Genomic DNA, 22247 nt, shown 5'->3' with positions numbered 1-22247 from the left:
AGGTCCAAAAACAGACAGATAAACTGTGCTCACCTTACAGTAAGCACAGTTTGAAGAACACATTGCTGAAAAGCTGGTTCATGAACAAGGTACATGGATCTTTCCAATAACAGGCCTGAAACTAAATACTGCAGCCAGCTTTAGGTTTAGAAACATTAAACATTTTCTTATAACTCCCATTAGCAGAAATGAATGTTATTTTCAGTTGTCCCAGAGAATCCTTAATTATGGCAGATTTTGCCATGCTACATGCAGTCCTATTCCCATTGTTAAACACCTCTAAACACATAGCTACAGTTCTTTCAGGCACAGGGGTTATAATCACTGGACTTAAGTCTTTAGAAACAGAGTCAGTAGAACAATAATAGTCTCTTTTACTAGGCAAATTGGAAACAAAAGCCTCCTAATTCAGCTCTGCTGGATTGGCGGTACATGGAACTGATATGGAACCTATAGTCAGTACTATTTTAGTCTCAGCTCTCTCGGTTCTCAAGAGAGCTGGTGGCAAGAAGTCGCCATTACTCATCCCCGCTGTTTGATCCGGCAGCGTGGTGCAGAGGAAGCCGCTGGGTAGCCGACTCCTCATTCCCAGCTCACATTCTGGCCAGAAACATGGCCGAGCAAACCTGCTGCTGCGGCTGGGTGATGACTGGAAACCTGGAAGGCAGTAACGGGGAGGAGCCTCAGGGTGCTGACCTTAATCGCTGGGATGCCAGAAATACAAAACGAAACTGAACTGGAATACAGAAACCTAAACCAAACACACAGAGAAACACATAGCCATGAGGGAGATGGCAACACAGGACAGAGTGAGACGCAGACATGAATGAGCACGAGGGAAAACGAGCGAACAAACCACGGGAGGGAACACAACTGAACATGATCTAACTAACCAGACAGACAGCTGTCACAATAAAACAGGAAACACTGAGACGTAGACTGACACGAGCTTGACAACAGGACATGGAACAAACATGAAAACTTAGAACAGACTGGGGAGACGAGATGGGAAAAAAGGAGAGAAACTCTGGAACAGGTAAGGGAGACAAAACAGAGACACCTCTAAGACTGCAAGGGCAACAGAGAGGTAGAGAAAACACAAGACAGAGGTCGAGCGAGCGAGAGAGGGCGAGGGAGAGCTGATGGGCTGGGGAAACATGGGTAAACATGCCAGACAGGGGAGACATGGAATGAACACAAGGAGGGGGAACTTGACAACAGGAAAGGAAAACAAGACACAAGGACACACATAAACAAAAAACACACAGAAGACAAAGACACAAGGGCAACCTAAATAGACAAGAAACTAAAACATAGAATAAACTCAAAATGACTAAATAAACCTGAATAAAGACCAACCAACCAGAATACAAAATTGACACCAAAACAAAAGAACTCAAAAACACTTTGTCAAATGACCCAGGATCATGACAGTTACACATTTTAACACATTTTTCAGGTCAACATTCTTGAATCAGCAACGTTCATATGTGCATCCACCTTCAGCCAACTGGAGTATGTGTTAATGTCTTAGACAAACCCACTCTTTGTTTTCCCTTCTTTTACATCTACACTATCTACGCCTCCTGCTTTCATCTCCCTCTCACATGCACACCAAAGGTTATAAAGGTAATCGCTTTCTGTAAACGCTTCAAACAGAGCCGACTCAAACAACACTGCTGTTGTCTGTCTCAGCTAAAATGTCTCAAGATTATTCTTATTTTGAATTCTCTTACATAAACAGAAATGCAGAAAATGATGCAAAAAACACCACGGCTCTTAATAATGCTGCAGATATCTCTGTTATTGTGGTGTACTTCCTGGTCGTCTTGGCAGTTGGAGTTTGGGTAAGTTTTGCAATCACTTTTAAAACCAATTTCTCTGCAATTCCTCAATAATTTTATAAACTGTTTCCAGCTAAGAAGATTTAGTATAGTTTGTATGTTAATGTGTCCTAATGTGTCTTACACCCCTGATTCTAAAAAAGTCAGGACACTGTGTAAAACGTAAATGAAAGCTAAATGCAATGATTTGAAAATCTCATAAATTCATATTTTATTTCTAGTGGAAATTTCAAATTAACCTAAAAAAACATGTACCATTAAAAAAAATCCTAATTATGAATTGGATGGAGGAATTTTGTCCCATTTTTGTCTAATAATATAGGATTCTAGCTGCTCAACACTCTTGGGTGTTCCTCATATTTTTGCCTAAATGGTTGGAGTTGGTGAAAGGTCTGGATTAATGCCAGGGAAGATCAGTCTTTTCTACTATGAAGATATCCTGTTGTGATAGATGCAATGAGCATTGTCTTGCTGGATAATACAATGCTCTCACTGAAAAAGATGTCGTCTGGATGGGAGCATATGTTGCTCTAGAATCTGCACATACAACACCTTGCAGCATTAAAGGTTCCTTTACAGATCTGCAAGCTGCAATGGCATAGGAAGCAAGTCACCCTCATACCGTCGAGTGACTGAATGCTGTTAACAAGCCATGTTTTTCTTCTCCTCTTTAGTCTGGATGTCTTTGTTCCTTCAATGTAGTCTGTTACAGTTTTGCACATATTTAAGGATTTTCTAAAAACGTGCCTTTGTCCTGTTACAGTCTATGGTCCACACTAACAGATCCACTGTAGGTGGCTTCTTCCTTGCAGGGAGGAGTATGGTATGGTGGCCGGTGAGTATCTTTATATTTAGAATTAGATCCTTTACAGTATTCTTCCTGCATTTAGAGCCATTAACAATTTTTTATTGCTGTGTAATAAAATGTGATGTAAGCTATCATAAAAGAAGCATTTTATGGCACAGTGGTGGTTATCATGGTCATGTCACAGCGAAAACGTCCCCAGGTTCAAATCTTGACATGCAATTTAGGATAGCTGATCCTTCTACATGGACCATGGATGTGAGATAGATAATGTGCTGTATGAATGTGTGGTTAAAATATGCCTGGAGGTCTAAAGCATGTTGAATGCAGGGGCTTTTCCCAGGCACCTGGTTTCATCTCATAAACCTAAAAAATGCATGTTAGGTTCATTAGTGATTCTATACTGACCGTGGATGTGAGGTCGATAAATGTGATGTATGATTGGGTTTGGTTACTAGTCTAGTTTTGAATGGAGATTAAGAACAGTAACGTCCCATATAAATATGATTTATGGAGTTATTTGAGATTAACAAACTATCTTAATTACTTCTGTGTAATCAAATGTTTAAATCATTTAATATTTACACAATATACTGAGAATATGGGCTAGCATAAAAAGTAGGGGTGGGAGTCGATTAAAAAAAATTATCTAATTAATTAGAGGCTTCGTAATTAATTAATCTTGATTAATCACATTTAATCACACAAGAAGTTCAAATGTTTTTTAATTTTAAAGGGTTTTAGTGGACGACAGAAGAAATATTAGACATTGACATGAATATTGTCAACTGAAGCTCTTTTAATTTATGGGAAAAAAGGATTTAAACTGTATTTAAATGCAAAACAGAAAAAATAATAATATCCTTGGCCAAAACTGGACACACTTAAAAGTAGAGTTATTTTAAGTACTTTAAGTACATTTTTCAAAAAGGTATTGTCTTTAAATAATAATAATAATAACAATTTCAACATAAAGTGGAGTTTTAAATCTTACAAAAAATAAGGCAGAAACATAAGGATTATTTATTTGACCAGCTTCACCTTTAAACTCTGAGTAACCTTAACCAACATTATTTTGTACATTAGGCTAAAACAGTGTGGTCATCGAACATTTTAGTGCAAAAAATAACAAACTCACTGGACTCACAATACCTCCATGCTTATTTACTGTCCACCTCTATCAGCCAGTTACTTAGGAAAAAACTAGCCTGTTTACTTTTTCAGAGCTCAAAGCAGTTCTCTTTTTTGTTACAATGTAACTTGGAAGTGAGAACATTCTCTCACATGGGACAGAAGTGGCAGCACTAATCAAATACTTGCAGGCCAGGACTGGGTTCATCCCTGCTCGACCTGACCACCAGTCTGTCTCGCTGATGGTGATTTTCTGCTCTGTACAAACTCAGGGCCCTGTTGCACAGGGCTTCCTCATCTGAATCTGGAGCACAATTTCTAACGCCACTGATAGTGGTCTACAGTCCAGAGCAATCCATTTTGCGAGAGAATTTGTACGTTTGTCCGATGTTGACTTACTAATTTTGGTCCCGAAACCAGTCATTTCATCAAATTTGGGCTGCTGACACCCTTTGTTGGTAGTCGAACTGCTAGCACTAACAGCTCCCACGGTTTCTGTGCTCGCTGCAACATGTTTTGCATTTAGATGGTACCGTAAGGTTGAAGTGCTTCGGTGGTATGCAAAGTCCCTTTTGTGCTTTCTTCTGATTCTTCCATTTTTGTAACTGTGTGCATCAGTGTAATTGGTACACAAGGAAATTGTGCATTGGTAAAAGTTCTCCTTTGATTCCACTTTGAAATTAATTAATCGCAATTCACAAGTTAAATTCCCACCACTAATAAAAAGCATAACCAAGTTGATTCTTGAATGAATTCTTAAGTCTCCTTAATTTACAAATGGACCTACTGACAGATTGAACTGTGCTCTCCACAGATTGGAGCATCGCTGTTTGCCAGCAATATTGGCAGTGTCCATTTTGTAGGAATTGCTGGTACTGGCGCAGCTTCAGGAATAGCCATTGGTGGATTTGAATGGAATGTGAGTAACTGTTCCTGAGCCACTCATCAATTATCACTTGTTATATAGAAGAATTTCTCGCCTCTGATACTGAATCAGTTCATGTCAGCTCCTGGTTTACTGATTTTTATGAGCGCTCCATTGTGCAGAGAAAAAAGGATGAAAGGAAACAGAGTTCCTGATTATTGCATATCTGTGTGTTTCAGGCTCTTTTTGCGATTGTTATCCTGGGATGGATCTTTGTGCCCATCTACATTAGAGCTGGGGTAAACAAAAGCCCTCATATATATATTTATATATACATGAGGCACATATATTTACCCTTTCTAAATAAGCAATGATTAATGAGTAAAATCTCATGTGGATGTATTTAGATCATCACCATGCCTGAGTACTTGAAGAAGAGGTTCGGAGGACAGCGCATTTGCATTTATCTCTCTCTTCTCTCCCTTGTCTTGTATGTCTTCACCAAAATTTCAGTAAGTTCCTGAAAGAAAAGCAGAGAATATTTCTATTGTGCCTGTTTTGGATGATCCTAAATGAAATCCCACTTTTCTTTCCTCCCCATTCAGGCAGACATTTTCTCGGGTGCAATTTTCATCCAGCAGGCCTTTGGGTTGAATATCTATCTCGCTGTTATTGCACTTCTGGCGATTACGGCACTGTACACTGTCACAGGTTTGTACACGGGGAAAAAATCATTTCCTATTTTACTGAACTTACAAACAGACATTTTCCTCATAAACTACCCAAGAAGCAATATCTACAGTTATATTATGACTGGGGTAAAGTCCTCTCAAGGCCGTATGTGGAGATGTAGACACACGCCACACACACACACACGCACACACGCGCACACACACACACACACACACACACACACACACACACACACACACACACACACACACACACACACACACACACATAATTGCTCTCTTTCTTCAATGTTGGTTTATCTTTGCTGAGTTGCTGTGGTTGATTGCCATGGACTATGATAATCCTGAATTGGCCTTCTGTTGCTGTTTTGTAACAACACATCCACAATTACAAGTTTTAAAGAATGAGTAGTTACATAATGACATGATGAGTTTATTGAAGAGGACTTTTTTATGTATATTAGTGCTGATAAAATCTCAAGTGATTAAGTGAAGATTTTCACAGACTGATAACATCATATATTTTATCCCAGGTGGACTGGCAGCAGTGATCTACACGGACACTTTACAGACCTTTATCATGCTTATTGGATCATTCATTCTGATGGGCTTTGGTAATATGAAATATTTTACATACAAATTATTTGTTGGAAAGTTACAAAAATAAATAATAATGTTGATCTAACTTGCATATGATTTTCCTCAGCTTTTAATGAAGTGAAGGGATATGAAAACTTTGAGAAACTCTACATGCAAGCTATCCCCTCAATCACGGGTAACATCAGCGCAAACTGTTATGAGCCCCGGCCAGACTCCTTCCATCTCTTCAGGGATCCAGTTACAGGAGACCTCCCATGGCCTGGTCTCGTGTTTGGACTCACTATTCAGTGCATCTGGTACTTTTGCACTGATCAGGTGAGTTAAGCAAATAAGCATTGGGCAGCTCAACTGCAGTTTTCAGCAACCAGTCTGTAGTCAAAAACCAAGACAAATTCAACTGATTGCCTCGGTGTGTTCATATATTCATACTAAATTCTACTATTTCTATATGAACAGATCTATTGAAAGAAATTCACGTTCAAGGTGTTGAAAATGCAGATGGAGTCTTGGATCCATCTATGAGTAAACAGGGTGAAGCAGAAATGAGGAGGACCTGGGTTGCATGAATAGGAATCATAAAGGCAGAATGACAGACAAGCACTGAGATTTAAAGTATGCAGAGAGGGGAGTAGCAAGGATAGTATGTATTCTGCCCTCACTGCTACACTGGATACAGTTATGCAGATAGATAAACTCCTCGACAACTGACAGGTGTATCGTCCCTTTTATTGACGCTGCCTTCAATTATCAACAGAGTGAAACTACAAACAGAAGAAAATAAGCAATATTCAGCCTATATATTCACACGATAATGCAAATCAGTTGACTAAACTAGCTAACATTGGAAAGAAAGTATATCTGAATACAGTACACCTTTAACCATAAAAGTGCATAAATAATAGCAAATAGAGTTGCATTAACTCTTGTTCAACTTAAATACTCACAAGTGATGCTTTCTGTAAAACAACGAAGAGGATGGATGCAGGTGTTTATCCGAACAACATGCTGAGTCAGTCTTTTCTCAAAGTGTGCTGCATTACTGACTCTACAGCTAATAACAAACAAATCTTGGCATGAAAGAACTGTAGTGACTCTTGCTGGTGGGAAGAACTACACCAGCACAGTATGGCGTTATTTTTGTGCCACTATTCTGAGCGCACGTAAAAAAAATTTGCAAGTGTAGATGATGCATTTTGAGGAGAAATTTATTTTGAGCGAAGAAAAGCTCAATTTGAGTGAACAAAATTCATTCCTGTGTGCAAAAAATGTATTTCAGTGTTTGCTATTATCCACACACACACACACACACACACACACACACACACACACACACACACACACACACACACAATGGCAGCCCCTCTCGCTCGGTTTTTGCATTTGCGCTTGCTCGCAATGTGTTGCTTGCGCTCTCAACATTTCTGCCCGTGCGCGTTCAACTCTTTCTGTACACCGTTATATTTGTGCCACAAAACCAGCCAATCACAGACTTGACTCACAAAAATTCTGATTGGCTGTTTTGGTCTCCAATCAGCTCGAAATGACGAAATGCAATATCCCAGAATCTATTTTGTCCAAAATTCAAACAAGGCAGTGGCGGAGGAACACAGAGTGGCGGAGTTTGAAATATTACTCTTTCTGATCACAAAATAAACTTTTAAGATATTTTCATGCGAGAATGGTGCTGAGTAAACTCCAAATATCTGCTCGATTTATCAAGACATCACATATTTGCATAAGTGCTCTAATGTTTTCGGAAATGCCTGTTACCCTCCAGCTGACCGCAGAGCTGGACTAGCCATTGGGAATACCGGGCATTTGCCTGGTGGGCCATGGTGATTTTTCATTTTTATGTTTGTTTGTTTTTTTTTAAAACGGTATAAACAATGAAAGGTGGTGGATTAGCCAATTGGTCATGATCAACTCTGGGCTGGACCAATTACAATACATCTGTATTGAGGGGAAAAGGAACAAGATAAGTCCTTTAGCTAGAATGAAAAAAGACACAAAGCTGGAGTTATCCAGTGTTTTTGCTGCACAACTGAGTGTTCTCCCCTCATTCACCCCCCTCCCTCTCCTGTTGCTACTTCAATCATGAAACTGATCAATGATCAGCTGATCGGCTTTTCTGCCACAAGTCCTGTCTTTCTTGTTTGTTTATTGCCCACTTTGCACCAGAAAGACGAAACCAGCGGATGTCGCGCTAAACAACAGCAGCGCGATCAAGCTTGATCAGCTGTTGTTAGAATTTATTTAATATTAATTTTTCTAGTATCAGCTGATGTTTGCTGGAGCCACAGCTGTAAAAGTTGCTGCTCATGATATCGGTTTGGAAACATGAAGGTGATACAAATCATACATATATACCAACAAGACAGTGTACATCACTGTCACAACAGTGTTTGTTTTAGTTCAAAGGCTTTATGGTTTTTCCTATAATACCTGGTGGTGTAGTCGGCTGATTTTTTGTCAGTTCAGCCTTATACATTATGCTAAACCCGAGTGACCACCCCGTCAGCTAGTGGGTAACAGGCATCTCCGAAAACATTAGAGAACTTATGCAAATATGTGATGTCTTGATAAATCGAGCAGATATTTGGAGTTTACTCAGCACCATTCTCGCATGAAAATATCTTAAAAGTTTATTTTGTGATCAGAAAGCGTAATATTTCAAACTCCGCCACTCTGTGTTCCTCCGCCACTGCCTTGTTTGAGTTTTGGACAAAATAGATTCTGGGATATTGCATTTCGTCATTTCAAGCTGATTGGAGACCAAAACAGCCAATCAGAATTTTTGTGAGTCAAGTCTGTGATTGGCTGGTTTTGTGGCACAAATATAACGGTGTACAGAAAGAGTTGAACGCGCACGGGCAGAAATGTTGAGAGCGCAAGCAAGCGCAAATGCAAGTGTGTGTGTGTGCGTGTGTGTGCGTGTGTGCGTGTGTGTGTGTGTGTGTGTGTGTGTGTGGATAATAGCAAACACTGAAATACATTTCAGTGTTTGCACACTGCTCAAAATAAATTTCTCCTCAAAATGCAACACTTGCACCTGCAAATATTTTTTACGTGCGCTCAGAATAGTGGCACAAAAATAATGCCATAGGAGACATGACCAAAGGAACAGAATATAGTCAACTGATGAAAAGGTCCAGATAGCAATCAGGAAAAAGGGAAGCAGGACAGAAAATGAGCCTGCGATAAAAGCTCAAGGGCCATCAGAGGCCAGCAGAGAGTGATATGAACCTGCAATAAGATTTGTGGGTTGACAGAGGTGAGTGGGAAGAAAAAGGCCTGTAATAAGGCTGGAAAGCTGTTGGAGGCCAGGCCAGAGCCTGCATTAAGGCTGCAATGTTACAGGGGCCAGGAAAGGAGGAGAGAGAGAATTTTGGCTCAAGGCCTGTCAGAGGCCAGAAGAGAGTGTGAGCCTGAGATAAGACTTAAGGGCCATCAGAGGCCAGGATGGAAAGCAGAAAATCTCCAAAAGGCTGAGAGTTCAAGAAAGAAGACAGAACCTACAATATCGCTCAAGGGCCAATAGAGGCCAGGAGGAAGAGCACAGAACCTGCAAAAGGCTGAGAATTGACAATGGTCAGGAGATACAAGAGAGTCTGCAATAATGCTGGAAAACCATTTGAGGCAAGGAGAGCAGAGAGAGAGCCTACAAAAGAGATTGTAGACTAATGAAGACCAGAGAACAAAGTACTTGTAAACAGTAATAGAAATTTGAATAAAGGTGGAAAAAGGCTAAAACTCGCTGTATGTCTTCTTACCAAGAATTTAACTTTTGAGTGACTTTAACATGAGGAGCAGAAACCACAGATAAAGAAGACATGGATGAAGAGAGAAAACACATGGACGATCGGGGCGATCGTGGCTCAAGAGTTGGGAGTCCGCCTTGTAACCGGAAGGTTGCCGGTTCGAGCCCCGGCTTGGACAGTCTCGGTCATTGTGTCCTTGGGCAAGACACTTCACCCGTTGCCTACTGGTGGTGGTCAGAGGGCCCGGTGGCGCCAGTGTCCGGCAGCCTCGCCTCTGTCAGTGCGCCCCAGGGTGGCTGTGGCTACAATGTAGCTTGCCATCACCAGTGTGTGAATGTGTGTGTGAATGGGTGGATGAAGCGCTTTGGGGTCCTTAGGGACTAGTAAAGCGCTATATAAATACAGGCCATTTACCATATAGCATGATGCTGGAATTTAAGAAGAATAGGCTACTGCTGATCATAACAAGACAAGGAACAAAGCCTTGTGAAGCTGCTGAAGCGCCACCTGCCTAGCCTAGAGGTAGCAACCTTACTCAGAGCGGAAAGAGTGGTGCGGCTGGTCAAATAGAATAGGGTGGTTTTGCTCCATGATGAGCACTCCTTGTCTTGCACTCAGGGCCCCATCATCAACCGTAGACCCTAAACCCAACTTGAGAGACCACCGAGGAATCTTCAAAGCCAACTCAACGACAGTGTCACCTCCCCCAACAATTCAAAGATTTTGACATGGACATGTGGGGTTTTGGAGACAGCTAACCACCTAGTTGGGGGATCTCATAAGCTGATGAGGTAGGCCCTCGTTGATGCAAGTTCCCAGCAGAAACATGCTTACTGTATGATTCAGGGTGAAAGGTCTTGTACCTGGGGAGCAGGTGTGGGCCTTCAACCCGGAGAGAAAGATAAGCATTTCTCCTAAACTGATGAGCCAGTGCGTTGGACTCTGCAATGTGTATGACAGACTGTCAGATGTGGTTTACATGGTGTGGCTGGTCAAAATAAAAAGGGTGGTTGTGCTCCATCGTGACTGTCATGCACTCAGGGCTCCAGCACTAACCCTAGACTCTCAACCCAACTTGAGAGACCACTGAGAAATCTTCTAATCTGACTCAACGACAGTGTCACCTCCCCCAACATCTCAAAGATTTTGACACAGACATGTGGGTTGTTGGGGACAGCTAATCACCTAGGTGAGGGCTGTGTGGAGTGTGGGAGTGTCTAAATGTAATTTCCCATCATGCCTCTGGAACACTGTGTTTCATACTTAATTTAAGAAATTTATGTTTACTGTTATGGTTATGTAGCTGTAATAGTATGTTCCATGCTGCAGGTCTGTTTAGACTTATACGTGTTCTTTATGATGGAAAAGAGATGCATATGTTATAAGTTATGCACAGTGATAGTAACCTGCTGGAAGCACAGTGTTAATATGCTTTTTAAATGCAAATGCTCTCGCACTCTGGGGCCTCTGGATGTCTGGGGCCTGGATCTCCTCCATGCCTGCTTCATGCCCTGGGGGACCGGGCTATGGCTCGCTACATCCTCTTGCAGACCATTACATGTGGAAACCATTTGAATACAAGCGCGCTGATCCACACAGGTGTGCACATGGGTGTTCACTGTTCGTAGACTTAAATTACACCTTTCTTGGCTACTACTTCAAAGCACATTGTGCGCTGTCAGTCCTGCGTGCTGCACAACAACATTGAATATTTAGTATTTACTGCTGTCTACACTTAGCTAGATTAATGCGATGATGTTGTGTTTAGTATGTTGCTTTGGTTTTTGTTGCTTGTTTTCTATCCTTTTTCTCTCAACAGGTGATCCAGGAGATTCCCCCCCCCCCCTTTTCTCACTGTCCCTCTCACCTTCTGTTTTTCTTTTCCTTCCTCTTTCTTTCTCCCTTTCCTATCCCTCACTCATGTCTGTCCCGCCTGTAACAACTGAAAATAAAATAAAATAAATAATAAAAACAAAGGTCGATCAAATGGACCAATACGGCAATGCCACAATGATCCATTTGGCAAAATAAATCCATTGGGTATCCTTGTTGGTCTTCAGGCAACAATTCTGACGGCTAAAGAACCAAATGGGACAGGCAAAAAAATAATAATAATAATAAAAAAAATAAATGCAGAATAAAAGAGCACAGCCTTTGGAGTTGTAGGGTTTACAGCAGTATTTGAAGATTCAGTGCCTCCTTGTGAGTTTCTTGCTGTCTGATTTCTCAGCTTGTTGCAATACTTCACATTGAATCTGGCTCTATGAGTAAATGTATTTTGTTGCTTACCACCACTGAATTGTACTACAATTGTTTCCTAATTGTAGGTGATTGTGCAGCGCTGCCTCTCTGCCAAGAGTCTCTCTCACGTGAAAGGAGGTTGTATCCTATGTGGATACCTGAAGATACTGCCCATGTTCCTCATGGTTTTCCCCGGGATGATTAGCAGGATCCTGTACACAGGTGAGTGTGGTGTGTGGTTTTAAGAGTCTGTTGTATGCAACTTATGTAGCAAGCTTACTGGTATATTTAAAGTTGTGATAAACTGAAATACTGTGGATTTTCTTGCCTTTAATCTAGATGTGGTAGCATGTGTGGATCCAGATGAATGTGAAAAACACTGTGGGACCAGGGTGGGCTGCAGCAACATTGCTTATCCGAAACTGGTCGTGGAACTCATGCCTAAAGGTTGGTGACCTTTGTCTTATTAACTTTTAATTATTGCAGATTTTTTTTATATTTCTACTTTTTAATCTGTTACTCTATTTCAGGCTTGCGAGGTCTTATGCTGTCTGTGATGCTGGCCTCTTTGATGAGCTCCCTTACCTCTATCTTCAACAGTGCCAGTACTCTCTTCACCATGGACATCTACACTAGAATTCGTCGCTCTGCTAGTGAGAAGGAACTCATGATTGCTGGCAGGTAAAACACATTTTCGTCGCTGTGTCTGATACAATCATCGTCTAAATTGTTGAATACTGACTGGATTTGTTTCAAATGTCTAGAGTTTTTATCTTGGCCCTGATTGGTGTGAGCATAGCATGGATTCCTGTGGTGCAGGCAGCCCAAAGTGGTCAGCTTTTTGTCTACACTCAATCCATCACCAGTTACCTTGCCCCACCTGTTGCAGCTGTCTTCTTGCTTGCCATTTTTTGCAAACGTGTCAATGAGACTGTGAGTGTTTGCTTGACTTTTTCATGAAATAAGAAAGAAATCTGTTCTTCACTGTGGTTTTGCACAGTGAAAGAATCCTTCACATACCTCTGGGATTTAGTCAGGAAAATGTTATCAAGAGCAAAGCTTTTGTCATTTGACACTTTAAGAAAAACAGTTTACATCTTTGCTGAGTTTTAGGGATAAATGATTAAACCAATCTGTAAGTCTGTAGAGAAAAATAAGCCAAGTAGTTCATAGCTCGGCTCAGTAGATGGACTGGGAATAAAATAGAGCTGTCAGAGTGCTTCTTGGCAAAAGTAGTTATTTCCACCCACAACCACTGAAAAAGTTCAATAATTAATAAGTTGTTTAATTATTACAAAATGTCCACATCATGATTGAAATGTAAAACCAACAGATTAAAATGCAACATTGCGATAAGCGCTAGGCCACCACGAACTATTCATCCCCGTGGTGTCTTGGCAGACACTTACTACTTAAAACTCAGCAAGTCAGAAGGATTGTGAGCCCCTGCTTTCAAAGTCTGTATTCATAATTGAATTGCAAAATTTAATTGTCTTATAGTTATCTCTGGATTCCATATAAATAGTCACTTTCTATGTGTTGACAATCAGCTTGCGTAACATCCCAGTAGGTCCTGACCACAAAATAGTATTACACTTGGGCAAAAGTGGTAAATATTCCTTCATGAACTGTCAAACTACTTTTTGTAGACACATTTTTTATATTTTGGATCTGTACATATTAAACACAGGATGCAACAAGAGTTACAAATGCTGGTATGTTAATATACTGTAAGAATCATGATTCCAGCTTCCTGTTCAATATGCATCCAAATGTAGCGCTGATTCAATCTCACTTTTAGCAAGAAGCATTTATCCAAAACTATTTCTTCAAACACAATATTATATATACATATATATGTTGCTATCTATTAATATTTTACTATATTGTATTTATTTACCATTTTTAAACCTTTAAACTTTTTAAAAGTATTTTGATATAAAGTAATATTTGTCCTTTTTTCTTTCTTTCCACAGGGTGCATTTTATGGCCTCATAATTGGGCTGTGTATGGGCTTGAGCAGGATGATTACTGAGTTTATTTATGGGACAGGTAGCTGTGCTATCCCCAGTAACTGTCCCACTATCATATGTGGAGTTCACTACCTTTACTTTGGGCTAATTCTGTTTGTCATCTCCGGCATCGTCATGCTGGCAGTGTCTCTCATGACCAAACCTATTGACGACAAACATGTAAGTTTTTAATTTAAGACACCAAAATACCAATGCACCCATATATTTTTCTCTGTTGCTCCATTCATGCTGATGACACCCTACCATATACTTTCTCCACATCTACAACACCTCCTGACCTCTCATGATCCTGTCTGACACTCTCTTCACCTCTACAACAGTATACACATACTCTTACAGGGCTCTACACTAACTTTTTGCTTTTTGCCAATTGCACCAGCGCCAAAGTTAGGCACACCCAAATTTTTCAACCGCATTGCTTAACACCACAGTTTTAGATGTGCACTTTTTTGGGGGGGGGAATTGCAGTCCATACAGACAATATTGATTTGTAAATGATTAACTAACAATCTTGTCAACACAAAGTTCTTTATTTGGAGCACAGTTGTACAAGAAAGATAAGTTACTGAAAAAGTGCTTGTGCTTAAAGTGCATTGGCATTCTTTGGTAATATTGTTGACAAAATTAAACTTAATCATCACATCGGCCTCCTCTGACGACCTGTTTGCTGCTGCCTGCCGCTGAAAGGCAGTGGGGAGAGGGGACACTTGGGCAGTGCATTTATCACAGCATATAATGTGTTTTCTGGATATATGTATTTTTTCAGCGTTTAGATACTGATGGCTCCGTGTCAGAGCACTGACTATGAATTTCAGACGGATCAGGCCTTAACAAAAAAGTTGTCAATCGTTCTTTTCATCTTTTCTTATTACCCACAGCTACATCCACTTCTGTCGGGCCTAGGCTACTCACTAGGGCTGGGTATCATCACCGTTTTCTATAATCCATTCAATTCGATTCAACTTTGCCGCAGACAGTCAGAAATATTATAATTCTGATCATTTATCAGTGCTGATACATGTATGACTTCGTCAGAATTGTGAGCATCACAGCCTTTGTGTCAAAGTAACTGAGAATAAAACACAGAAAAACATGAAGGAGGTTTTCCTGGCTTTTTATAACAGAAAACTTAAAAGAAAACTTAAATTTAAAATTATTCTGCAATTTTACATAATTTCAAAAAGTTTAAATTTCTTCAGTATTGACCAGCAGAAATTAGGCTTTGTCCGAGGTCATTTAAGTAAAGTAAAAAATTTTTAAAAAGACAGCGGCCGACAGCACTGTAAACTACGGTAGACTGGTGGGTAATAAGCAGTGTTGGGTAAGTTACTTTAAAATAGTAACTTAGTTACATTACTAGTTACTTCTCTCAAAAGTAACTCAGTTACTTCAAGTTACTCGTTACTTTCAAAGTAACTAGTTACTAGGGAAAGTAACTTTGGTTTTACTCAGAATTCTCTTGTTAATGTGTTTCTTCCATAACTTTGCCAGTCTTCTAGCTTGCTTACTTGCCACAAGTGCACTGTGCCACCTACCAATAGAAAGGAAAAGATAATGTGCATATTTCCACGAGAGAAATCCCACGCCTGGACCGTCATTGACTGCTGCCATGATTCTAGCCTACATCACAGAGTCATGTGCGCCTTTTACATCCAACACAAAAACTGTAGTCGTGGTGCTTTCGATTGTACTCAGAACTCGGAAATTCTGCCTTCTGAATAGGAAGATGTAGGCAACACCAGACTGCAGATGAGCTGCATACAGGGCTGGACTGGGACAAAAAAATCGTCCCGGGCATTTTGACTAGAGACCGGCCCACCATTATAGGAAAAATCATAAAGCCTTTGAATGAAAACAAACGCTGTTGTGATGTACACTGTTTTGATGGTTAATATGCATCAATCTATCAATCGTTTGTTGTAAGATTCAGATAATTATTTTTTAAAAGCTAGACATTTTAAATGAGAATAAGAAAGAAAAGTATTTCTTTGTGCCCCCCTTTCCCTGTTAATGCCCTACATGCCCCCTGGCAATACTTTGCTAGACCCGCCCCTGCACAGTTACCAGCTGTCAGCTACCTAAAAAAGGATCCTGGGGTTATTTGTCTCTCAGAAACAGTTCATAACTTCCCTTCAACTCATTCATGTCACCTAAAAGGTAAACCTGTTTCTCCATCACAGCTCTGATGATCCAGTAAGGACATCTCCTGGTTTCATCTTCATGTTTCCCTCTCACCAGATAACCAAACCATATCATGACGAGCAGCTTTTTTGCAGCTGTGGCTCCAGCAAACATCAGCTGATACTAGAAATTAATATTAAATAAATTCTAACAACAGCTGATCAAGCTTAAACGTGCTGCTGTTGTTTAGCGCGACATCCGCTGGTTTCCTCTTTCGGCGCAAAGTGAGCGATAAACAAACAAGAGAGCCGATCAGCTGATCATTGATCAGTTTCATGATTGAAGTAGAAACGGGAGAGGGAGGGGGGAGAATGAGAGAAGAAGAGGCAGCTGTGCAGCAAAGACACAGAATAACTCCAGCTTTGTGCCTTTTCCATTGTAGCTGAATTACGGGACAAACTGTTCCTTTTCACCTCAATAAGAAGCGTTTAATATTTTCTCTGAATACCAGACGGGACGGTTGGCAACTCTAATAACTTATGAACAAAATAAAGTTCAACATCATTAACTTCATAGCACCCACCCAGCTGTATAGAAACTCCGTCATGCTAGCTAGTACGCAGTACGGAAAAAGTCAGAATAACGAAAATAAACTACACCTAAACTTGGTTCATATCTGACCCAGAGAGACTGCAGGTCATAACTTCTTACCTGAAGTTCAGTTCACACTTGGACCGGCGGCCGCCTCGGGTCTCTTTTCCTTCTGCGTCCCTTTTCCTTCATCCACCTGCTGGCCTCCACCACTTGCTAATGTTACTGAATCTGTGGAAGCTCCGCGATAGCCACCACACGAAGTATCGAGTAACGAGCCTATCTAAATCCCAGTAACGAGTAACGCGTTCCTGATTTTGGCATAATAACTAGTTACCGTGCTCGTTACCACAATAATAACGTAGTTACTGTAACGCGTTACTTAATAACGCGTTAGTCCCAACACTGGTAATAAGCGAATGAATAATACCGAAAACAGAGACTTGAGATGAGAAACTGTTCTTGAAGTACACAGAGAGAGAGAGAGAGAGCTGTGCATGAAGTGTGATTTTTATCATGGTGGAAGGAAAAAAAACAGCAAAAGTAAGAGGGAATTAATGACGACATTTATCAAATGTGAATCGTAGTTTGGATCATCTTTTGCTGCTGGTTCAGTGAATTTTGGTTGGAGAGAGACAAAACCTGCAGCTCTGTGTACCTGCTCTCATTTGCTGTTTGGTGGTTGTTGAAATAGTTTTGTGAGCTTTAACCTGAGATTCTGGCATTTCTGGCAAAATACGTTTATATTTAAAAGTCGATTCAGATTTAATAAATCGATAGCGCTTTATTCAAGCAGCTCACTAGTGATGGGTCGTTCGCGAACGAAATGGCTCTTAGAGCCGACTCTTTGACGTGAACGACGCGAGCCGACTTTTTATCGCGAGCCGTCACGTGGGTTTTTTGTTTGTTTTTTTTCTTTCTCTCAGCCTCTCTCTCGCACTTTTTTCCCGCTTCACTCTGCACGCGGGCCTTGTGCTTTACGCTGGGCAGAGGGGGGAGGGGCGGTAGTTACACTCAGTAGCACAGGAACAGAGCCAGAGAGAGAGAAAGAGAGGCAGGGACAACAACATTAGAAAGGTATAGTAATCATCCACAACTATTTTCGGTTGCAGATGATAAAGGATTGAGAAAGTTTATTCATGCAGGTCCATATGACAGAGAATATGCATGTTCTTTTAGTTTTCATATTATCATTTATATTTAATTGTGTTGTGGTTTGCAGTGTTTTGTGTTCTTTTCACTTTAAATTTGTGAAAGGAAAAAGCTGAAAATTTAAATAGTTAAAACTTGAAATGTGAATAGTTGATTTTTGTATTATATGATTTATTTATTACATTTTATGTGGAGTGAATAAATAAAAGTATATTTACGGTGGCCCCTAGAGACAAAGCACATACAAACTTCAAATCACGTACGAACTCTGAAGCATGTACAAACTCCAAAACACGTAAAAACACGTACAAACTCCAAAACACGTAAAAACTCCAAAACATGTAAAAACACGTACAAACTCCGAAGCATGTAAAAACTCAGAAGCATATAAAAGCTCAGAAGCACATAAAAACTCAAAACACGTACAAAAGACAACAGAAGTGCTCCAGGATGCTGGGCGCAGTGTTGAGCCTTTGTTATCTTGTGGCTACACAAGCCAGCAAGTACCAACGACCGGATTTGGTGTGTGGTAATAACAGGTAAATGAACTTTTTTTTAAATTATTTGAATATATATATGAGTGCCTGTGTATAAATACACAAACAATACACACATGCTTTCAATTGTGTAATTTAAGTGATCTAGTAGCTCTGCTTTGGAAGTTCAGTTCATGCTAGAAATGTGTTTTGGAGTTTGTACGTGTTTTGTCTCTAGGGGCCACCGCATATATTTATATATAAACATATATAAATAAAACCACTTGTTTTTACCTTAGTAATTCCTTTTGTGCATAATTTTATATTATTGTTAATAATAAATTAATTAAAGCAACAAAACAACCTGAAGAGCTGGTTCGGAGCCGAAAGAGCCGGCTCTTTTTAGTGAGCCGAACCGAAAGAGCCGGATCTCTAAAAAGAGCCGGAAATCCCATCACTACAGCTCACCTCTCTCTATCCGCCTGCACTTTCAAACGTACTTGCGAAAGGCTACAGGAATATCTAGACCAATCAGAGAGGTCCCACCCCTGACTATCCCTGATTGGTTTAGACCACGACAGAGGCATAATGTGTGTCTGTTGTTGACCACAGAGACTTTCAGAGTTGCGGAGTCTTTTTTTTTTTCCACTCGAACAGTTGGTCACCAGTGCGACCTAAGATTTTTTTTAGTCGCACCATTGAAATTGGTCGCACTCTAGAGTTTGAATCCATCTCCAGTGCTCTTGGCCTTGCTTCTATTCCATCTACTATTTTGCACACAATGCATCTACCTTCTTCATTATATCCTCCAGCTCTCTCCCTTTACCAGCCATAGTTGTAACCAGCCTACATTTAATGTTGCCTCTACACTCCTGCTTTTTTCTTCTATCTTGCTGCCTCCTAACACACCTTCCCTCTATCCTCATCCTCCAGCTTCCACCAGACTGATCTAGTATGGGGATTTAACTTGCTTTAACCTTCATATCTGCTGAGTCTCCTTGTTAAACTGTGTTTAATCAGTTATTAAGAAGTAAAATAAAATGATAAATTTTCTGATAATACTTTTTACCACATTTTGTGCCGTTTGACTAGTTGTATCGACTGTGCTGGAGCCTGAGGAACTGTACAGAGGAGAGGGTCGATCTTGAGATGGATGATTGGACTGATAACCAAGATTCCAACAGTGTGGACTCAGACGGTAATGAGCTGACATACGCAGCAGAGTAAAATATAGCACAGTAAATATGCATCCATATGTAACCCGTTCATGTGTTACGCCTGTTGTTGTTGCATTGTGTTCTGGCATGAAAGTAAGAGGCACAAGACAGCACTGGGTCTTTGGCTCTTTACTGCACATCTGTAACACAGAAATAAGTGTCTGATCTGTGTGTGTCACGCACCTGCCAGTACACCTCTCCTCCGGCCAGGCTGAAAGGAGCTGTGCCTGCAGCTTTATTAATGCTACAATAATATAATAAATCAAATACAACAAATTGTTTTAAAACAGTAACTTAAGCTCTCAAAAACAAAAAGCACAAAATAAATAATATGTTACTGAAAAATCATCAAAAGAACTTATAAGAACAATAAACAAAATAATTCAAAAACAAATAAACAGTCAGACAAATACAATTTAATAACCAGGACCCAATATTCTAGTGCTTATAGTTCAAACATTATACTTCAGTACAATCATATTAACAACCGCCATCCAACAGGCAATACAACACTGTACCATAAAAACACTGAATGAAAGACCGCATCTCCAAAACAAGAGAACATCTCCATACCTGCAACACAGAAATAAGGGTCTGATCAAGGTTCAAGGTTCTTTATTTGTCACATGCATAGTTATACAAGTATAACACACAGTGAAATGTAGCCTGACACGCTCCTCGACATGTGCAAAAAAATTGGGGGGGGGGGGATCTGTGTGTGTCACACACCTGCCAGTACACCTCTCCTAAAAAAAAAAACTGCAGCGAATGCGCCCACAAGCCGCTAGCGATCAGACTAACTTATCCCGAATGAGTCTCTTAATGACAAACAAAAACGCGGCGGTTCGGCTGTATTCAAATTGCAGCTTGGGGTCTGAGCAAACTTTAATTAGCTGAGAGCAACGTGGCAGTGACTTACCTCCGGCCATGCTGAAAGGAGCTGAGACCGGGGCACAAATGCACGCGCCTACGTCACCACGCAGCGCACACACACGAACGCACACAGACTCAGATCACACAGGTAGGAGATTGAGATGCAAAATGAAATATTTAATTGAAAAAAGGGGTGTTTTGTGTGAAACTGACAAGTATTTGAATGTGTGTGTGAATGGGTGGATGACTGGATATGTAAAGCGCTTTGGGGTCCTTAGGGACTAGTAAAGCACTATATAAATACAGGCCATTTACCATATTTAACACATGTTATGCATACATATAAACAAATACATGCAAACTTTCGTTTGTCTTGTTTCTTCTTTTGCAGATGATGAGCCTGGCTTCTTGAAGAAAGCGGTGATGTGCTTCTGCGGCCTGGAAACCAAGAAAGCCCCCAAGCTGACTAAAGAAGAGGAGGAAGAGCTGCAAAGGAAGCTGACAGACACCTCAGAGGTGCCTCTGTGGAGGAACGTAGTCAATGTCAACGCCGTCATCCTTCTGTGTGTGGCTGTGTTCTGTCATGCCTATTTTGGCTAAAAGTCAGCTGATTTCAACTGCTCACAGAGTCTAATTTATACAAATTTAACAGACTGCTCAGTAGGCCTCAGCCCTAAAACCCTGTTTAAACCTTATGTTTAGAGCACTGTGCTTTTCTTTATTGCTTCCTGGTATTTAAAAGTTTAAGTGAACCAGTAGACTGTAATATATTAATACATATTAGACTTAAAAAATGTTGAAGTGCATAAATATTTACACATTTGTATGCTATTTGTCATTCTAAAATGTCTGAAGATCATTTGGGAGAAGTATGAATTTTCTTCTTTATCTTAATGGTAAATTTGAAATATTTTGTGAATGAAGCTGCAGGTTAGCCTTCACTTGTAAAGAACAATCCAGCACTGTGATCTGTGATCATCTTTGGGCTCTTGTTTGTGTATTCTGAACCATTATTACATTTAACTTTCATTGCAGTGGTCACCAGGACATAAAAACCTTGCAATGGCCTGTATTTTGTATAGCACCTTACTAGTCCCGAAGGACCCCAAAGCCCTTTATACATCCAGTCATCCACACACTGGTGATGGCAAGCTACATTGTAGCCACAGCCACCCTGGGACGCACTGACAGAGGCGAGGCTGCCGGACACTGCCGCCACCGGGCCCTCTGACCACCACCAGTAGGCAACGGGTGAAGTGTCTTGCCCAAGGAGAAAACGACCGAGACTGTCGGAGCCGGGGTTCGAACCAGCAACTTTCCGATTACAAGACGAACTCCCAACTCATGAGCCACGATCACCACGTATATAAAATCACTATTCACATCAGACAAAAACACTCCAAAAGTTTATCCTAGAATAACGTATCATAACGTTTCTTCTACCTCCATCTTTTCCGTTGTAGAACTCGCTCATAGAGTAACACTCTAATGCCATATCTTTTTCTTATATCTTCTCTGGCCTTCAGGCAATATAAAAAAGACAATATAAAAGCAATAAAACCTTAACTGAACAGATAGTAACTACAATAATAATTTTATTATGCTGATGCCATAAAAAAGGTCGCTGAGTGTGGTCAATCATACGATCATGGAATGCAGGGCGTTGCTTTTTGGGAACCACACCTACACCACACCTGTGTCTTCACAACCAAATAATTACTGCAAGCTTTGCACATTACACGTGAGAACAGAGCCTTGAACACTATCATGTGGTTTGTTTATCAGGTGTCAAGCAAAGTAACTGGAAGCAAAGCATAAGGAAAGAAACTTTAACACAACCTGTTCTTC

The 22247-nt window shown here is 40.5% G+C and overlaps 1 protein-coding gene across 1 annotated transcript; it reads left to right on the top strand.

The window, feature by feature from the left end:
• The first annotated feature begins 1700 nt into the window (after positions 1 to 1700).
• Positions 1701 to 21225, top strand: LOC146705756 (sodium/glucose cotransporter 1-like). The gene is made up of 15 exons (XM_085463567.1): positions 1701 to 1847; positions 2608 to 2679; positions 4595 to 4699; positions 4885 to 4944; positions 5053 to 5157; positions 5251 to 5356; positions 5871 to 5951; positions 6044 to 6252; positions 12023 to 12158; positions 12276 to 12383; positions 12467 to 12617; positions 12701 to 12869; positions 13913 to 14128; positions 19402 to 19507; positions 20791 to 21225. The coding sequence occupies exons 1-15, from the start codon at positions 1701 to 1703 to the stop codon at positions 20997 to 20999; spliced, it is 1980 nt and encodes a 659-aa protein (XP_085319693.1). The 3' UTR covers positions 21000 to 21225.
• Positions 21226 to 22247: the final 1022 nt, after the last annotated feature.

The sequence above is a fragment of the Copadichromis virginalis genome, linkage group LG7, assembly GCF_057382275.1.
Source record: "Copadichromis virginalis isolate Kocher_CV1m ecotype Utaka linkage group LG7, C_Virginalis_male_GT1.1, whole genome shotgun sequence".
In the NCBI taxonomy this organism is placed as follows: domain Eukaryota; kingdom Metazoa; phylum Chordata; class Actinopteri; order Cichliformes; family Cichlidae; genus Copadichromis; species Copadichromis virginalis.
This window is presented reverse-complemented; position numbering and strand designations above follow the sequence as displayed.